This window comes from Entelurus aequoreus, linkage group LG06, assembly GCF_033978785.1.
Source record: "Entelurus aequoreus isolate RoL-2023_Sb linkage group LG06, RoL_Eaeq_v1.1, whole genome shotgun sequence".
NCBI lineage: Eukaryota > Metazoa > Chordata > Actinopteri > Syngnathiformes > Syngnathidae > Entelurus > Entelurus aequoreus.
In genome coordinates this window covers 59,170,380-59,190,686 of record NC_084736.1, presented here as the reverse complement: position 1 = coordinate 59,190,686, position 20,307 = coordinate 59,170,380, and the positions used below count along the sequence as shown (strand labels likewise).

At 41.3% G+C, this 20,307-nt stretch overlaps 1 protein-coding gene across 1 annotated transcript in view; it reads left to right on the top strand.

Moving 5' to 3' along the window:
* Positions 1-20,307, top strand: part of si:dkeyp-14d3.1 (transmembrane protein 132C) — a 441,788-nt gene that overhangs the window by 287,505 nt on the left and 133,976 nt on the right. The window contains exon 4 of the mRNA XM_062051096.1: positions 9,508-9,691. Within this exon, the coding sequence (XP_061907080.1) occupies positions 9,508-9,691 (184 nt within the window). The remainder of the gene's footprint in view (positions 1-9,507; positions 9,692-20,307) is intronic.

Genomic DNA, 20,307 nt, shown 5'->3' with positions numbered 1-20,307 from the left:
CCAATGTCACATATGTAACAGTCCGGTTCCCCTTCTTAAAGAGAGGAACCACCACCCAGGTCTGCCAATTCAGAGACAATGTCCACGGAATGCTGCAGAGTCTCGTAAGTCTTCTTAAAGAGAGGAACCACCACCCCGGTCTGCCAATTCAGAGGAAACGTCCCCAATGTCCACGGAATGCTGCAGAGTCTTGTAAGTCTTCTTAAAGAGAGGAACCACCACCCCGGTCTGCCAATTCAGAGGCAACGTCCCCAATGTCCATGGAATGCTGCAGAGTCTCGTCAACCAAGACAGCCAATGTCACATATGTAACAGTCCGGTTCCCCTTCTTAAAGAGAGGAACCACCACCCCGGTCTGCCAATTCAGAGGCAACGTCCCCAATGTCCACGGAATGCTGCAGAGTCTCGTAAGTCTTCTTAAAGAGAGGAACCACCACCCCGGTCTGCCAATTCAGAGGCAACATCCCCAATGTCCACGGAATGCTGCAGAGTCTTGTAAGTCTTCTTAAAGAGAGGAACCACCACCCCGGTCTGCCAATTCAGAGGCAACGTCCCCAATGTCCACGGAATGCTGCAGAGTCTCGTCAACCAAGACAGCCAATGTCACATATGTAACAGTCCGGTTCCCCTTCTTAAAGAGAGGAATCACCACCCCGGTCTGTCAATTCAGAGGCAACGTCCCCAATGTCGACGGAATGCTGCAGAGTCTCGTAAGTCTTCTTAAAGAGAGGAACCACCACCCCGGTCTGCCAATTCAGAGGCAACGTCCCCAATGTCCACGGAATGCTGCTAAGTCTCGTCAACCAAGACAGCCAATGTCACATATGTAACAGTCCGGTACCCTTTCTTAAAGAGAGGAACCACCACCAATTCAGAGGCAACATCCCCAATGTCCACGGAATGCTGCAGAGTCTTGTAAGTCTTCTTAAAGAGAGGAACCACCACCCCGGTCTGCCAATTCAGAGGCAACGTCCCCAATGTCCACGGAATGCTGCAGAGTCTCGTCAACCAAGACAGCCAATGTCACATATGTAACAGTCCGGTTCCCCTTCTTAAAGAGAGGAATCACCACCCCGGTCTGTCAATTCAGAGGCAACGTCCCCAATGTCGACGGAATGCTGCAGAGTCTCGTAAGTCTTCTTAAAGAGAGGAACCACCACCCCGGTCTGCCAATTCAGAGGCAACGTCCCCAATGTCCACGGAATGCTGCTAAGTCTCGTCAACCAAGACAGCCAATGTCACATATGTAACAGTCCGGTACCCTTTCTTAAAGAGAGGAACCACCACCCCGGTCCGCCAATTCAGAGGCAACGTCCCCAATGTCCACGGAATGCTGCAGAGTCTTGTAAGTCTTCTTAAAGAGAGTAACCACCACCCCGGTCTGCCAATTCAGAGGCAACGTCCCCAAAGTCCACGGAATGCTGCAGAGTCTCGTCAACCAAGACAGCCAATGTCACATATGTAACAGTCCGGTTCCCCTTCTTAAAGAGAGGAACCACCACCCCGGTCTGTCAATTCAGAGGCAACGTCCCCAATGTCCACGGAATGCTGCAGAGTCTCGTAAGTCTTCTTAAAGAGAGGAACCACCACCCCGGTGTGCCAATTCAGATGCAACGTCCCCAATGTCCACGGAATGCTGCAGAGTCTCGTCAACCGAGACAGCCAATGTCACATATGTAACAGTCCGGTTCCCCTTCTTAAAGAGAGGAACCACCATCCCAGTCTGTCAATTCAGAGGCAACACCCCCAATGTCCACGGAATGGTGCAGAGTCTCGTAAGTCTTCTTAAAGAGAGGAACCACCACCCCGGTCTGCCAATTCAGAGGCAACATCCCCAATGTCCACGGAATGCTGCAGAGTCTTGTAAGTCTTCTTAAAGAGAGGAACCACCACCCCGGTCTGCCAATTCAGAGGCAACGTCCCCAATGTCCACGGAATGCTGCAGAGTCTCGTCAACCAAGACAGCCAATGTCACATATGTAACAGTCCGGTTCCCCTTCTTAAAGAGAGGAACCACCACCCCGGTCTGTCAATTCAGAGGCAACGTCCCCAATGTCCACGGAATGCTGCAGAGTCTCGTGAGTCTTCTTAAAGAGAGGAACCGCCACCCCGGTCTGCCAATTCAGAGGCAACGTCCCCAATGTCCACGGAATGCTGCAGAGTCTCGTAAGTCTTCTTAAAGAGAGGAACCACCACCCCTGTCTGCCAATTCAGAGGCAATGTCCCCAATGTCCACGGAATGCTGCAGAGTCTCGTCAACCAAGACAGCCAATGTCACATATGTAACAGTCCGGTTCCCCTTCTTAAAGAGAGGAACCACCACCCCGGTCTGTCAATTCAGAGGCAACGTCCCCAATGTCCACGGAATGCTGCAGAGTCTTCTCAACCAAGACAGCCAATGTCACATATGTAACAGTCCGGTTTCCCTTCTTAAAGAGAGGAACCACCACCCCGGTCTGCCAATTCAGAGACAACGTCCCCAATGTCCACGGAATGCTGCAGAGTCTCGTCAACCAAGACAGCCAATGTCAAATAAGTGCCAATGTCAGTGTTAGAGGAGACTTTTGAGAACAGCCTGACATGTCAAAACACGAAGTGAAGGATGAAAATAAGAATGCAGGACAGGAAGAATAACTAGAATACAGTAAACAATACCCAAACTTTCATGCGGGAATATGACTATAAATTCCGACTTAAAAATGTAGTAAATATGGCACAATAATTTTACATTGCACAGTTTAAAATACGCTCTTCCGTTTGTGTTATATTGAGCAGAGCAAAGAGAATGCATGTCTTGGAGAAAGTAGGCCATCCGGGCCTGACATAGGTTTATAGTGACTGTGGAGTGCTTACAGGTTTATTTCCTGACATGACATTTTTTTGACAAACCTCCTGGCTTTCGCTGGTCTGCGAGCAGAGATCATCATCTGTCACGTTTGCAGCGCCGTGGAGCACTTATATAAGACGTGGATGTCGCACAAGCGCTTGCTCTTCTCTAATCGCTACGCTGTTATGAAATGTGACACAACTTCTTTGCATGTGATTTTTATTATTCATACACTTCCTGTTGGAGGCGAAACACTGTTTTCCATGTTCCGCTGCATAAGAGAGCTTTCACTATCTTAAAATAGGCCTGAACAGTAGGAGAATCATGTGAAATTAGTGTTAGATTTATGTGAATATAAAAAAGCAAAACAGTGTATTTTATTCATAATTTTCCTGTTCTAAGTCTCTATTTATAATTTACACCGTTACAAAGTACATTTGCACACTTGTCTTCCCAAGATGTTCCAAATATGCATTTCCTCTCTTCAAGACATTGACATTTTGTTTGCCTGACACAAAAGTACACCCCAAAGTACTTTTTTTGTGTTTTGTTTTTACTTCTCAATTCGGTACATGTTTATTTTCACACAAATGCGTCGCATATAATTATGCAAAGTATTAATTTTTCTCTCCTAACATGCTTGTATTAGGGCAGGGGTGTCCAAAGTGCGGCCCGGGGGCCATTTGCGGCCCGCAGCTAATTGTTTACCGGCCCGCCACACATTCTGGAAATACTATTGTAAAAATAAAAAATAACATTAAAAAAAGTGGAATGAGGTGAAATCTAACGAAAAAAAGTTGCAATGCCATGCAGGCTGTTTTTTTTTCTTTTGTCTTTCTTTCTTTTTTTTTGTTAAAAAAAAAATAAAAAAGACAAAAAATCCATGTGAAAAATGAATTATTTTCAGGGCTCCAATTACTTCAAATATTTCACTTTAAAATGTTTTATGTGTTAAATATTGCATATATTGTGTAGTAGCCATATAAAAACATCAAAGTTTTCTTTGACAAAAGCGCATAAAACAAACAAAATGATTGTTCCAGCATAAAATCGACAGATATATCTGAAGTTGATCTCGTAACTTAAGTGTTGAAAGTAAAAGAAAAACCTAATAAAAATGTATCACTTTATGAGTGGGGCACCTTTTGGATCCCAAATATATTTAGTGATTTTTTATTTATCTTTTCACTGTGACTACTCAAAAATATGAAATAATTAAAATCAATGGTGTCCTGCATTATTGATCTTTTAGGGCTCTAATTACTAAATTCTGCATATTTCAGTTTTACTATTAAAAAACTAAGTTGTTTTTGACAGAAAAGCCATAAAACATATTTTTTTGTATTACTTTATATCAACTTGAAGTTGATATAGAGAATTACTGTAAGCGTTAAATGATTAAAAAAAAATAATAATCTGATTTATTTTTAACATTTTAATGACTGAGACCCTTTATGGTCCCCGGGACCCCTAAAGGTAAAATAAATAAAAAATCCATATATTTTGTTATGGTTTGAAAATGAAAAATATCAAAATGGCCCCCACATGCTTTAATTTTTCCGTGTGCGGCCCTCAGTGGAAAAAGTTTGGACACCCCTGTATTAGGGTCTCTGAAAATAAAAACAAAAACAACTACAATAATATTGCAGGAATAAAGTTGGCATATTATAAGGAAAATAGAGAATACATACAGTATGTAGCAGTACAAGCATAACTGTATTGAAGTATTATTTTCACAAACAATTTTTTGAATGTTATTTATTGTCGGATTCGCAATATCTTGAAAGACAGTTTGAAGGAAAGCATTTTTTATTTACCATAACGACCAATTTGTTTTGGATAACGAGGGCTCCAAACCAGGATGTGGACCATTTCTTTTATTCTACAGTGGATGTCATCATAATTTTAGGACTCATGTCAAACAATCGGAATCGGAGGAGAAAAGAAAGTTTGATGTAGTTTATTTATTTTTATTCCCAAGTTTTTCGAGGAGCTGATACGATAATATTTTCCACCTTAAAGCAGAGTGGAATTCATAGGGAGTCTAACTCTCTATTCACTACGTTCTGTTCAAGGACAAAACACAATGAATACTCACCGTGGTTTTATTCTTCCAAATACTTATACACAGTATGTGTATTTGGTTTCGATGGTGAGAATAGGTGCCAGGAAGGAGACAAAGCGAGAGGGGACATATGTGCATGTGTTGAAAACTCACGCTTAGGTTGACTTTCAACTCTGTCAAGAAGGGCCAGCAATGAGGGGAAAAAACATGTGAACAGAGGGACAATTGAGAGAGAATGTATCAGACTTTGTAGGGCTTGGTCTTCTCTCAAGAGCTGGTATTGCGACTATTTGTATCTACTCCATTTATAGAATAAATTATTATTCTTCAATTGTAGTCTTCAGACAAGCCATTAGAACAAAGTAACTGTGTAGGATTTTACCCTTTTACAAGGAGAGATTCAAACAGAGACAACTTTTCACAAAACTACTGGGATTGCTGTAATATGCTAATTTACATTCAAACAGATTAAAAGTCCTTATAGGCCTACTGAAATGAATTGTTTTCATTTAAACGGGGATAGCAGATCCATTCTATGTGTCATACTTGATCATTTTGCGATATTGCCATATTTTTGCTGAAAGGATTTAGTAGAGAACATCGACGATAAAGTTCGCAACTTTTGGTCGCTGATAAAAAAAAGCCTTGCCTGTACCGGAAGTAGTGTGACGTCACAGGTTGAAAGTCTCCTCAAATTTCCCTATTGTTTACACCAGCAGCGAGAGCGATTCGGACCGAGAAAGCGACGATTACCCCATTAATTTGAGCGAGGATAAAAGATTTGTGGATGAGGAACGTGAGAGTGAAGGACTAGAGTGCAGTGCAGGACGTATCTTTTTTCGCTCTGACCGTAACTTAGGTAAAAGGGCTCATTGGATTCCACACTTTCTCCTTTTTCTATTGTGGATCACGGATTTGTATTTTAAACCACCTCGGATACTATATCCTCTTGAAAATGAGAGTCGAGAACGCAAAATGGACATTCACAGTGACTTTTATATCCACGACAATACATCGGTGGAGCACTTTAGCTAGGGAGCTAACGTGATAGCATCGTGCTTAAATGCAGATAGAAACAAAAGAAATAAGCCCCTGGCTGGAAGGATAGACAGAAGATCAACAATACTACTATCAGGAGACACCGAACCAAACACTGGACCTGTAACCACACGGTTAATGCTGTGCCGCCTGTCGAAGCCTAGCAATGCTGTTGCTAACGACGCCATTGAAGCTAACTTAGCTACGGGACCTCGTCAGAGCTATGATAAAAACATTAGCGCTCCACCTACGCCAGCCCTCATCTGTTCAACACCCGTGCTCACCTGTGTTCCAGCGATCGACGGCGCGACGAAGGACTTCACCCGATCATCGATGCGGTCGGCGGCTAGCGTCGGATAGCGCGTCTGCCATCCAATTCAAAGTCCTCCTGGTTGTGTTGCTGCAGCCAGCCGCTAATACACCGATCCCACCTACAGCTTTCTTCTTTGCAGTCTCCATTGTTCATTAAACAAATTGCAAAAGATTCACCAACACAGATGTCCAGAATACTGTGGAATTTTGCGATGAAAACAGAGCTGTTTGTATTGTGATACAATGTGTCCCAATACTTCCGCTTCAACCATCGACGTCACGCGCATACGTCATCATACATAGACGTTTTCAACCGGAAGTTTCGCGGGAAATTTAAAAATGTACTTTATAAGTTAACCCGGCCGAATTGGCATGTGTTGCAATGTTAACATTTCATCATTGATATATAAACTATTAGACTGCGTGGTCGGTAGTAGTGGGTTTCAGTAGGCCTTTAATTATAGTTTTTTTTAAAATTTTTGTTATCATTATGCTTCTTGTAACAAGATGCAATTTAGTCCTGTAACGCCCTGAATGATGTTATGTATTTATGTATGATATGCATCTGTCACGACGGGGTTTTCGCAGCTTTCTGCGGGGTTCGTTCTCCCGAAATGCAGACGGACCACTCCGGACATGGCGTGCAGGTTGGAACATAATTTATTCCTCAAAATATCAAAGTAGTACAAAAAACGGAAAACAAGTCACACTCGAAGCTAATGCTACTACTTAGCATGGACTATGGACAAGAAATAATCACGTGACTTTGGCATGAAACAAACAACTTACGTAGCAGGTCGCAGGAAGCAAACAATGATGCCGGGCCGACTGACCGGCAAAGGCAGGCTTAGATAATGCCTCTGATTAGTGCTGGGGAAGCAGGTGAGCGGGCGAACACTAATCAGAGACAGGTGGAAATAATAAGTAACCATGATAACTAAAACAAACAAGGGTGCACAAAAACAGGAACAAATGGAGTCCAAAACTAACAGAACATAACAAAACATGATCCGGATCACGGATCATGACAGTATCAGGCATTTGACACGCATGTAGCGATGGGGACCGAATTCAGTACAATAATCGGCACCCACCAATTTCCGTCGGTACCACCGGCAATTGATTCATGTAAAATATTTCAAATTAAATGCCACAACGACAGCCGAGGCTTGTGCAGACCTTTGAGACACTTGTAATTAAGGCCAAATATAAACTTTGATTGATTTGATTGATTGATTTTAATACCTTTGTTAATCGTAATGTAAAGTCTGGTTGCAGACTTCGCCGCCTCAAACACTTGTCAGGCAAGCAAGCTTTTAAGTAGAACCCCGAGCGGACTCAGTCGGACTGCCTCGAGATAATGTTAAATGTTTTCGTAGCAACAAAGTAAGCATTCCTGATAGAAAATACTCAAAAACGTAAGGTAAAGCTCTAATTTTCAATTGTGTGCTAGCTCGATGCTAATTTACATTGGATTTGCCATAGACATGCTACGGACTAGCATTAACGATTTTACATGCCGATTTTAATACCTCCAAAACTCAACTAAGATGCACGTTACAGTCAAACAGCTGGTGTTTATTGAGTACAGTTCCTACAGTATGACATTTTTTTTCAGGCCACAACAAAAGCTTGGATGTATCCTAATGGCAAAGATTACCCTCCAATGGGCTCATGAGGTCGGGTGCAACGTGAGCTGGTCGGCAGCTAAAGACGGGTCCCTTGGCGGTCCGATTCTTGGCTACAGAAGCTAGTTCTTGGAATGTGGAAAGAGCCTGAGCTGGTGCGCAAGGTGGAGAAGTTCCGACTAGATATAGTCGGATTTACTGAGATGCACAGCAAGGGCTTTGGAACCAGTCCTCTCGAGAGGATCTGGACTCTCTTCCACTCCGGTGTTGCAAATAGTGAGAGGTGACGGACAGGGGTGGCAATACTTTTTGCCCCCCAGCTCAGAGACTACATTGGAGTTTAACCCAGTAGACGAGAGGGTAGCTTCCATCCGGGTGTGAGGACGGATAGGATGAGAAGCTCTGTCATTCGGGAGGAGCTCAGAGTAAAGCTGCTGCTCCTCCACATCAAGAGGAGCAAGATGAGGTGGTTCGGACATCTAGTCGGGATTCCCCCCGAACGCCTCCCTGGGGCGTTGGGAGGAGTATGTCTCCCAGCTAGCCTGGGAACGCCTCAAAATCTCCCGGGAGGAGCTAGACGAAGTGACTGGAGAGAAGGAAGTCTGGGCTTCTTTGCTTATGCTGATGCCCCCGCGACCCTTCTTCGGATAAGCGTAAGAAGATGGATGGCAAAGACTTCTCTCTGACTTGGCAAAATACAGTAAACTATACACTACTGCCATATATTATCTTGGAAATGCACCTGGACGAAAGGTCTACTTTGTAATACTTGCAAATGAGACTCAGAAATCGTAGGAAAACAAGATACGGGGAGGTACCGGGAATTAGTGCCCATTTCCACACGCATTGCTAAAATATATTTTCCAATCCCCTCGTCTACTGCTCACCTTTTTGGTCCCCGGGCTATGCTTAAACACTTTGAACAACAAGGATTTATAGCACTCTGGGGAGTTTTACTATAAGACTCTGGCTTAATTCGAGGTGGTTGTAGATCGTACAGAAGCACGCTGTCCGTTATGGCAAACAAAGGCACTAGTGACAAGAGTCAGCCAGGACGACGTCAGGTGAAAATCACTGAGATTTTTCAATAATCGGTCAAATTATAGTGTGGGAGAAACATAAAATGGCCCTATTGTGTAAATGTGAGGGTGAATGTTGTCTGTCTATCTGTGTTGGCCCTGCGATGAGGTGGCGACTTGTCCAAGGTGTACCCCGCCTTCCGCCCGAATGCAGCTGAGATAGGCTCCAGCACCCCCCGCCACCCCGAATGGGACAAGCGGTAGAAAATGGATGGATGGAGAAACATAATATAGATGTGAAATAATTCCACAATGCAGTACAATGTCCTGAGAAGTAAACACTAAATGTCTTTACATTTTGAAGAATCCTTCTTAATAAAAGAAAGCCCAAAGAAACCTCTATCAGCCTCTACTATGTTGCACGATTGCGCCAATTAAAATTCCTAGTTTGTGAACCCGTTCTCAAACAATGGCAATAAAAAACTCTTCTGACTCTGATTCTTCTGATGCTGATTCTGTTTGCCATCAGTTAGTGCGCACTCTGCCACACGCGCACCTTGGCTCATCCTTTGTATCAAAGCAATCCGCTTCATCATTAACTGGTGCAATCTCTTCTAGGGATGACATGGGAGTTCAGAGGGTGCTGCAGGTGGATCTAAAAATGGAGAGTTTCCCTGAGCAGCCGGGCAGCCGCTGGATGGCGTGGCAGGTGGAGTACCCGGCCAGCTCTGCAACACAGGAGGCTGACACCGAGATCACATTGGCACAAGAGGATGTGGCGGGCATCGTACCATTGGCTATGGTAAGTGACCATGCGGGGATACTACAGAGCTACACACACATTCAGTCGAACCTCTTAAATTGAATGATTCAATACTTTTTTTTTTAGGAAAAATACAAAAATGTTGCCGTATTTTTCGTACTATAAGGCGCACTTAAAATCCTTTCGTTTTCTCAAAAATCGACAGTGCGCCTTATAACCATGTACGGAATAATTCTGCTTGTGCTTACCGACCTCGAAGCTATTATATTTGGTACACGGCAACGTTCCCTCTAAGGTGCGCGCCTGTGCAATTGCGCACTGCTCAAGCGTCCTCTGCGCACGGCAAATCTATGCCACGCTCAAAACCAAATAAAAAAATAAGCGCATAACAATTTTCGACACGACACGGACACGACAGAGAAAACAGTTTTCGTCATCATTGTTCAAATATTGTAACGTCTGTCGAGACGCTTTGAGCACATGAATTCCATCCATCACTTTACTGAGCAAAACTCTTTATTGTCGGCCATAAACACATCACCAAAACATTAGTAACAAAAATGATATCGAGCAAAAGTGGTCATTTTCTGCTGTACAAACCAGACCAAAACCAACTTTGTTGTATCAACAGCAGCCGCTCGCTCTTTCTCACTTGCGCCAACACATGCACATATGGCACTTAGCCAGCGATGCGTTTACAGCCACACAAAAAGTCGGACAACTCCAACACCACACATAAAGTGTCATTCCAGGTCGTTACACTATGATTTATCAATCAAATGTGTGCTTATTCTAGTGTCATTTATTAGGAATCTTAATTTATAAATATTAATCATGAAATGCTGTTAGTATATTAAATAAATACTAATAAAAATATATTTTTTACAAACCGGAAGTTGCAGGAATGTACACATGATCCCCTGCTTACATCTCGTTGTGCAACATGTGAATGTTTTAATGGGAACTAAATGCAATGTCTAAAACTTGACATGTTCGATTGAGAATATAGAACCTTACACACGGCGCTCAAAAATCTGTCAAAATGTTTTAGTACGACTTTGGTAAGCTACGAAGCCGCAACGCTTGATGGATTGTCGGAACATTACAGCTACCGTAGTCAGAAGTACTCTGCTTCAACATATGGGTCCTACTATGGTGTGTGTATAAGGGCTGCAAAATGGCACCTATCAGTAGACATATTATTTGACGTTTTGTTTCGCAATATTATGCAAAACCAACCGACCTGCTGATGTGTATTTGGGATTTGCATAAGTCCTGAAATTTTGCGCGCGTCCGCCATTGTAGTCCGTGCCGACACCGTAGTCAATAAGCTTCTTCTTCTTCTCTATCTTCTTGTTATGAGCCATTTCTAATATAAAGTAACGTAAAGTTCAAACTTATATCTGTCAGTAGACTCGCTTTAGAAGCGCTAAAAACTACCGGTGTGGTGAGTTTACATTATTCACCCACGGAACTTTTGTTATGAGAGAGTGCCGGTTTTTCGCAAGACACATTTCCGGCGTTGTTGTTGCACTAGTGAGCCACGGATTAGAAGATGCTGCTCCGTTATTGATTTAAGTGAAGTCTGAATGTCATTAAAACAGTTAGCTCCATCTTTTGACACTTCTTCGACAACAAAGATGACGGGGAGAAAACGCTGTCGAAGTGGAGCCACGTAAATAAGACGGTCAGAAAGCGACTTGAAGATAATAATAATAATAATAATAGATTTTATTTGTAAAATGGTCTGTAAAACATAATCTATGCAACATTTTGACCAAGAACCACCATTACATGTTATGTAAACCACAAGGAAGTGTTTTAAATTTAGAAAAAATCATAATATGACCCCCTTAATGGGCCCTATAACCCGATTTGTTTGAAAATAGACCTGAATAGACCCGTTCATCGGCAGTGCGCCTTATAATCCGGTGCGCCCTATGGTCCGAGAAATACGGTAATTGTTTAATTTGCACAATATTTGCTCATGTAATATATGCATTCATTTTACAAATGTCAATAACACCAGAAAAAGTCACTTTTTTAGAGTCATTTTTGGAGTCTAGAGTGCTCTAAATACTTGACAAAATGTTATGTGACAGACAAGGGGATTCATTTATAAAGATGGCTGTGCACTAACGAGTTGCGCCAGCAGGGGTGGAATATGCGTACGTAATTGTCAATGTTGAAAAAGGTTGCGCATAGTTTTTCAGACACGGGAGTCAGCGACACTCAATAGTGTCACCACAAAATAAAACTCATATTTACATTTTTAAAAAAAACACATAAAAAGCACTATAAAATACATACCAGCCCATATTTTGCAATGTATAACCCCTTCCTCTAATTGGGGATGTATTATATATGCATTTGTTTTAGCCTAAATATCACAATACATAACTCTATTAATGTAGTTAAATTGTACATGCACTTATAATGTGGTGGATCTTTACAGTGTTGTTTATTTTGCACATTTTTGTATCAAATTCCGTAAAACTCTATAAATAGGTCAAGAGGTGCGTCTTTTACTCTGTGTGTTCAGTTCAGTTCAATTCAGTTTCAGTTTATTTGGAACATGCATACCATACAATGTTATGCATCACACAGTTTCAGTCGTTTCATTACAGCACATCTGAAAAAGAGTAGGAAGAAGCAGAGCTTATTTAATCCCACCCCTTTTCATACCATAACAATTGTATCCAATTCCCTTGTTCTCTGTAACAGAACAGTGAACAGATAAATAATAAATAAATAATGTACCATAGTAAACATACAAATATTAAACACATCTTTGTCTGTGTGGTCAGACAGTGAAACGTATTTTTTTAGGCTAAAAACCAAAAAATATAGATTGCAGAAAAATATTTTGTCAGATAAAATCATGTGATCAATGTAGAAAATTACATGTCAAAAATGCAGAAAATGACGAATGAAATGAATAACTTTTACATTTATTGAAGGACCTTGGTGGCAATGAGAGGCAAAGGAAGAATGGGGAATTTTCTTGAACAAATTCAATTGTTTATCACTAGGGATGTCCGATAATATCGGACTGCCGATAAATGCTTTAAAATGTAATATCGGACATTATCGGTATCGGTTTCAAATTTATCGGTATCGGTTTCAAAAAGTAAAATGTATACATTTTTAAAACGCCGCTGTGTACACGGGCGTAGGGAGAAGTACAGAGCTCCAATAAACCTTAAAGGCACTTCCTTTGCGTTCCGGCCCATTCACATGATATCTACGGCTTTTGACACACACAATTGAATGCAACGCATACTTGGTCAACAGCCATACAGGTCACACTGAGGGTGACCGTATAAACAACTTTAACACTGTTACAAATATGCGCCACACTGTGAACCCACACCAAACAAGAATGACAAACACATTTCGGGAGAACACCTGCACCGTAACACAACATAAACACAACAGAACAAATACCCATAACCCCCTGCAGCACTAACTCTTCCGGGACGCTACAATATACACCCCTTCATCTTGACAGCTCAACCCTTCACACACAGCCTTACGTCCTTGCATATGGTCTTGCGTGTTCTAGCAAACAGCCTGCAAGCCCTTCTTTTCCCTTCACATCTGATGGCAATACAATGTGGAACTAATATTTGAGGCAATCTTGGTGTTGTCGGGTATATTTAAACTGGTGGACCGCAAGCAGCGCTTGTAGCACTTTTAGCGCCAGTCAACTGCATCTCTGCCATCGAGGTGACAGTGCACGACAACGCTCTCTCCAAAACTCTTAAGGAGGACCATATTCCCCTTGATTGTTTGCTTAGCACAGGGGTGTCCAAAGTGCGGCCCGGTGGGCCATTTGTGGCCCGCAGGTCATTTTTTAACGGCCCCACGGCACATTTTAAAAATACGATTGAAAACAATTAAAAACATGATAAGTGGTATAAAAGAGCAAACAGGTGAAATGTAACAAGAAAATGTCGCAATGTTTACTCTAATAACACAAAAGCTGCCATGCAGGCTGTTTCTTTCTTCAATGTCATTATGAATTATTGACCTATTCAAGGCTCCAATTATGTCACATCTGAGATATTTTGGGGGAAAATGTTGCATATTTTGTGTTTGCCATATAAAAAACGGAGCTGTTTTTTTTATAAAGAAGGGCCTAAAACGAACAAACGAAAAACATACACAACAATAAAACGTATAATTGACGGATGGATCTGAAGTTGATCTCGAGATTATTGTGTTAAAAGTAAACAGTAAAAAAAAAAAATAGAATTTATTTTTTAACACTATAATTATTTGGATCCCCAATAATTTTAGTGTGATTTGTTTTTAAGTGTCATTGCTCAAAAAATAATAATGAATTAAAATCAATGCTGTTATGAGTTATTGACCTTTTTAAGGCTCCAATTATTATATAATCTCAAATATTCCACTTAAAAATGTTATTGTGTGAAAATATTGCATATTTTGTATTTTTTCCATAAAAAAACAGGGTTTTCTTTGACAACAAGAGCATACGACTTAAATCTTTAAAACTGTTATATTGACAGATAGACCTAATGTTGATCTAGAGATTTAAAACTTGAATAATAATAAAAATAATAATACTGAATAATGACACAATTAAAAAAAAATTTTGACCAAAACCCTTTGGGGTCCCGGGATCAAGCCTGAGTGGAGGCCTAAATGTATATTTTTTACACATATATTGTATTGGTTTTTATAATAAAAAATAAAATGGCCCCCGCTTGCTTTGATTTTTCAGAATGCGGCCCTCAGTGGAAAAAGTTTGGACACCCCAGGTATAGCACAATGTTGTTCAACCGTTTTTGAGCCAAGGCACATTTTTTTAATAAAAAAAAACACGGAGGCACACCACCAGCAGACAAGGTTAAAAAATGAAACTCCACCAGGTTGCCGTGCCTTATTTGGAGTTTGTTGCTGTTTTCCAGTGTGTAGTGCTTTAGTTCCTGCCTTGTGCTGTTATTTTGGTGGTTTTTCCTGTTTTGTTGGTATTTTCCTGCAGCGGTTTCATGTCGTCCTTTGACCGCTATTCCCCGCACCTGCTTTGTGTTAGCAATCAAGACTATTTCAGTCGTGCGGACGCTATCCTTCTTTGTGTGGAAATTGTTAATTGTCATGTTATGTAGCCTACATCATCACACCCAAGATAATGGGCACATACACACCCCCTCCCCGTTCCCCACCGCACGCCTTCACCACCGCTTGTTTCCCCTCGGGGTGATGGACGGCTGGCAGCGCTTCATAGCAGCAGTCGACCTCCAGGGCCCCAACTCCCCGCCCCTCTGTTGCGAGTTGTCGTGATTAAATGTAAAGTGTTTATGTGTGCATTGCATGGAGGTTTCTTCCCACTCCAGACTAGGCCCCCTTAGGAGCTCAGTCTAGATTGTATTTTTGTACTCATCTTCTTCCCCGGCGTTTTACCTTTTTCTTATCTTTTACGGGGCCCCTTTGGCGACCCATCAGCGTTCCTGTTCTGTAACCCTGTACACTGTTTGTTTGTCTAATCTTGAACGGGTTTGTGCTGAAAACATAGTCTCGTTGTACTTGTGCAATGACAATAAAGTCCTATCCTATCCTATCCTATGTACGGATGTACTTTGTGGACGCCGTCTGCTCCACACGCTGCCAGTCTTTGCTGTTGTCCAGCATTCTGTTTTTGTTTACTTTGTAGCCAGTTCAGTTTTAGTTTCAATTTCCGTAGCCATCACTAAGCTTCAATGCCTTGTTTAGGGGCACTCGCTGTTTGTTTACTTTTGGTTTAAGCATTAGGTATGACGTTTACAAAGCAATTAGCTACCTGCTGCCACCTACTGATATGGAAGAGTATTACACGGTTACTCTGCCAAGCTCGAGACAGCACAGACACTCAACAACGACACTTTATTTGCGGATTATAAATACTGCACTGCAAAAAGTCAGTGTTCAAAAACAAGAAAAAACAAAACAAAAATTAGGGGTATTTTATTTGAACTAAGCAAAATTATCTGCCAATAGAACAAGAAAATTTGGCTTGTCAAGACTTTCCAAAACAAGTTAAATTAGCTAACCTCAATGAACCCAAAAATACCTTAAAATAAGTATATTCTCACTAATAGTGCACTTTTCTTGGTAGAAAAAAAAGAGACCTTTTTGCTCAATATGTTGAACAATATTCTTAAATTAAGTAAATGCTAGTGCCATTATCTTGACATAATGATATCCGCTCTGCATTGCATTTCTTGAAACCAGCAAACTTATAGCCGCTCAGGCAACTCATATGGTCTAAAAATGCATTTTTCCATCGACAACATGACATCATCGCGCCAAGTGCGTGCTCTTTCAGTCAATTTGTGCGCATATATACAGCCCGGCCCACGGCTAAATTTTTTTGAATTGTAATTTTGAAGAATTTACCTGAATGTGCATGAAATATCTCTGTTCAAAATTGTTAGAAATGTCACATGTTAAATGTTTAAATATTAACTGTCCGTTTACTGTACTGTGCCAACTGTACTACTATATGAGTACGTGTTTTCTCTTGTTATTGGAAATAAAATAGCAGAGTCCATTTGGCTGCCATCTGTTTTAATTATGAGACACAATTTTGTCAAAATCATGATTTTTTTTTTCATGCTTGAAATAAGAAATTATTACTTTAAAAAGAAGTAGTTTTATACTTTTGAGTGTTGATGACACAGCTTTGGAACAGTTGATATTCTAGTTTCAAGCATGTTTTACTCAATATAGCCATACTTGCCAACCCTCCCGTTTTTAGCGGGAGAATCACGATATTCAGCGCCTCTCCCGACAACCTCCCGGCAGAGATTTTCTCCCGACAAACTCCCGGTATTCAGCCGGAGCCGGAGGCCACGCCCCCTCCAGCTCAATGCGGACCTGAGACTGAGTGGGGACAGCCTGTTTTCACGTCCGCTTTCCCACAAAATAAACAGCTTGCCTGCCCAAAGACGTCATAACATCTAGGGCTTTTATAGAGTGCACAACTGCGCACACAACAAGGAGACGAAGCAGAAGAACGAGGAAATTACAGACATGGCGGCCGAAATGATATACTCATCATGAACGGAGAAGTTAAACAGGACAATACTGCCATCTAATGGATAGCCACTGGAACACTGAAATTCAAGTATTTATTTTTTTTTTTCTATGTAAATAAAATTTAAAAAAAAAAAAATATATATAGCTAGAATTCACTGAAAGTCAAGTATTTCATATATATATATATATATATATATATATATATATATATATATATATATATATATATATATATATATATATATATATATATATATATATATATATATGAAATAGGGCAGCACGGTGACAGAGGGGTTAGTGCGTCTGCCTCACAATACGAAGGTCCTGAGTAGTCGTGAGTTCAATCCTGGCCTCTGGATCTTTCTGTGTAGAGTTTGCATGTTCTCCCCGTGACTGCGTGGGTTCCCTCCGGGTACTCCGGCTTCCTCCCACCTCCAAAGACATGCACCTGGGGATAGGTTGATTGGCAACACTAAATTGCCCTAGTGTGTGAATGTTGTCTGTCTATCTGTGTTGGCCCTGCGATGAGGTGGCGACTTGTCCAGGGTGTACCCCGCCTTCCGCCCGATTGTAGCTGAGATAGGCTCCAGCGCCCCCCGCGACCCCGAAGGGAATAAGCGGTAGAAAATGGATGGATGGATGGATATATGAAATATATCTAGCTGTAAATAACCACGCCCCCCGCCCCCAAACACCTCCCGATATTGGAGGTCTCAAGGTTGGCAAGTATGATATAGGTCATCAAATCTTAGCAACAAGCTGTAATATCTGAGATCATTTAGGACCAAAACCCTTAAAACAAGTAAAACACTCTAACATAAAATCTGCTTAGTGAGAAGAATTATCTTATCAGACAGAAAATAAGCAAATATCACCCTTATTTGAGATATTTCATCTTACTTAGATTTCAGTTTTTGCAGTGTGGTTTGCATACAATATATTTAACCAAAATAGGTGAAATTACATAATCTCCCACTGTAGCCACTGTAATTATTGGCACTTTTGATACTGTATATCCCAGATATGTTTAACATTTTTACTTCATTTAATTACATAGAGAGCTTATGCAGGAGCTGATAGTTCTGATCCAAATGATGATTGTTGGGCTATGGCTCAAGTCTCATAAATAAAACACTTCCCACGCTTAGGGCGAACAATTTATACAATGTTATTGTGGGGTAAGAGACATGTTCCCAGATGTGATAGATTTTTATTTTTTTCCGACATATGCAATGTGAGGACAGAGAAATAGTAGCAGTGAAAATGTGTTTTGTGTTCAGGTCCCAACAGGCCTCGGATGGGGTCTGGGGGTGTCTCTGACCTGAGGGTAAGCCCGAAGCTTTGTCTCTCTCGGCAGGGTAAAGAGGGCCCTGTTGCATGGATGAACGACAGAAGCTCATATGGCATCACTGTAGCTTTGATGAGTGATCAAGGGACATGTAGCATCTGATTTAGATGTGGAATGAAGACAGAGACATCAGCACTGATTACCAAAACAAAGATAGCTTCAGTTTCTATTTCTGATCAGAGTACTACAGACGCGGCTGCGGTGCTGTTGTTATTCTCTTATGTGGTGCCTATAGCTGTAAAATATAATAGATGCCTGTGGGTGGCTGTTCCTGGATGCGGAAGAATGCGACGCATTCACCACTGATGCGTTCTCAGGATAATTGAAACCGTGTGTGTAATGTTGTGTTTTTTTTCGACTTCAGTCTCTCACATCCTTTCATGTCACCGATGTATCAGATTCTTTCCCGCTTTGCTGAAGACTCGGAATATATATGCACTCACAAAAAGATTTTTCAGCAAAGGCTCGGTTGAAATGAAATTGAGCAAAAACGTCCTACTGAAGGACGTAAGGAAACATGTTCAATACGGTGTCTTGTTTCCCTGGGGACCGTTGTGCGAGAGCATACTGTACCGCGTACACAGAACTAATTCCACTATTGTTCCTGCAATAGGATTTCCTTTGGTGATAACAGTCTCTCAAAGATATAGTCATCAATCAATTCCACCAGTGTCAGCTTTGTCGCTCTTATTATTCCACTCATTCTGCACTGAGGAGAGGTTTTATGGCATTCTATAAATCACGCAGGTTTTCATCAGTCATAGTTATCTGATAATACAAACAATTTGCTAAACCTGGCTAAATCAATTACGTGCGGCATAATCTGGGCACCGATCTCCATGAAGATGAATAGTGCTTTGGAAAGTATTACAACAGATGATGCACTGTGCACGTGTGTGTGTGTGTGTGTACAGAAAGCTTTGATATTTCCTTTGCCTACTTTCATTTGGACACACATCTTTGTTATTGCCTCCAATAGTGTTACCGCTGTTCCATACCCTCAGCTGGATTCTGTAAATGTTCCGACAAATATTGTCACAGACATTGTAGATCACGGGTGTCAAACTCATTTCAGGTCAGGGGCCACACGGAGGAAAATCTGTTCCCAAGTGGGCCGGATTGGTAAAATCATGGCATGATAACCTAAAAAATAAAGACAACTTCAGATTGTTTTATTTTTCGGAAAAAATAGCGCAGGCACATTCTGAAATTGTAGATGGATTGATTGATTGATTGAGACTTTTATTAGTAGATTGCACAGTACAGTACATATTCCATACAATTGATCACTAAATTTGTCAGGTTCAAACACTGATGACATTGTTGCGTTTGACCAGATGTTCCTCCAAGTGGGATGTAAAACGCTGGTCAGTCCCAAGTTCCTTAATGACATATCAACTGAACTCAAAAGGTACCACCAAGCATAGAATAGGTATTTTGTAATTTATTGTCAAATATTTGAGAATAGAGACCAGCCTCGAACAACACATCCAAATGCGTAGCCCAAGTTGATCTGGCCTTCCAAAGGCAAAAAGCAACTCTTTTCACACAAAGAAAGCCCCCCCCCCCCTCCCCCTCAACACTGATAAGAAGAGAGACTTGGGGGTTGTGTTCACATTCCTGATGGTTTACGACCCTGTCTAACCAGGCAATCTGAAGACAAAGAGAAACTAGTATACAGAGTAAAATTAAGGAAAAAAAATATGAGCTGATTCAAACATGATTATGAATAAAGAAATAGCTCTTAAACATATGCATTATCCACAACATCTATTAATCAGACAAGAAGCAAGGAATCATGCAGAAACAGAGTTCAATTTAGCTCATGAGGAGAACGCATGGAGCTGCACACTTAGTCACAGTCTCGCCCTACGCTCTAAGGTACAGCTCCCGCGTCCCTCTATTTATTCAGGAGTTCCACAGTCAACATCACTGAAGCCGCCTCTAAAAGGAGTGGTCACATATATTATGCAAAGCAGGTCCAGTACGCACAATACGTGACGGAATTTGCTGGGGCCTTGTGATTGCCTTGTTTCTGCTTCGTCTGCGTGCTGTCATCTTATCTTCGTTGTGGTCCTTGAAGTCCTTGGCTGTTAGCGGGCTAAAACAAAGATAACATCTGCGGCTGAGGCCACCCCTCAGACAAGAAGTTTTGTCCTTACACAGATAGAAAAAATGCAGCTTGAGCACAATAGCTAATAACTATAGCAACGGACTTTAAGCATACTAAATTTGTGTGATAATATATATACATGATTAT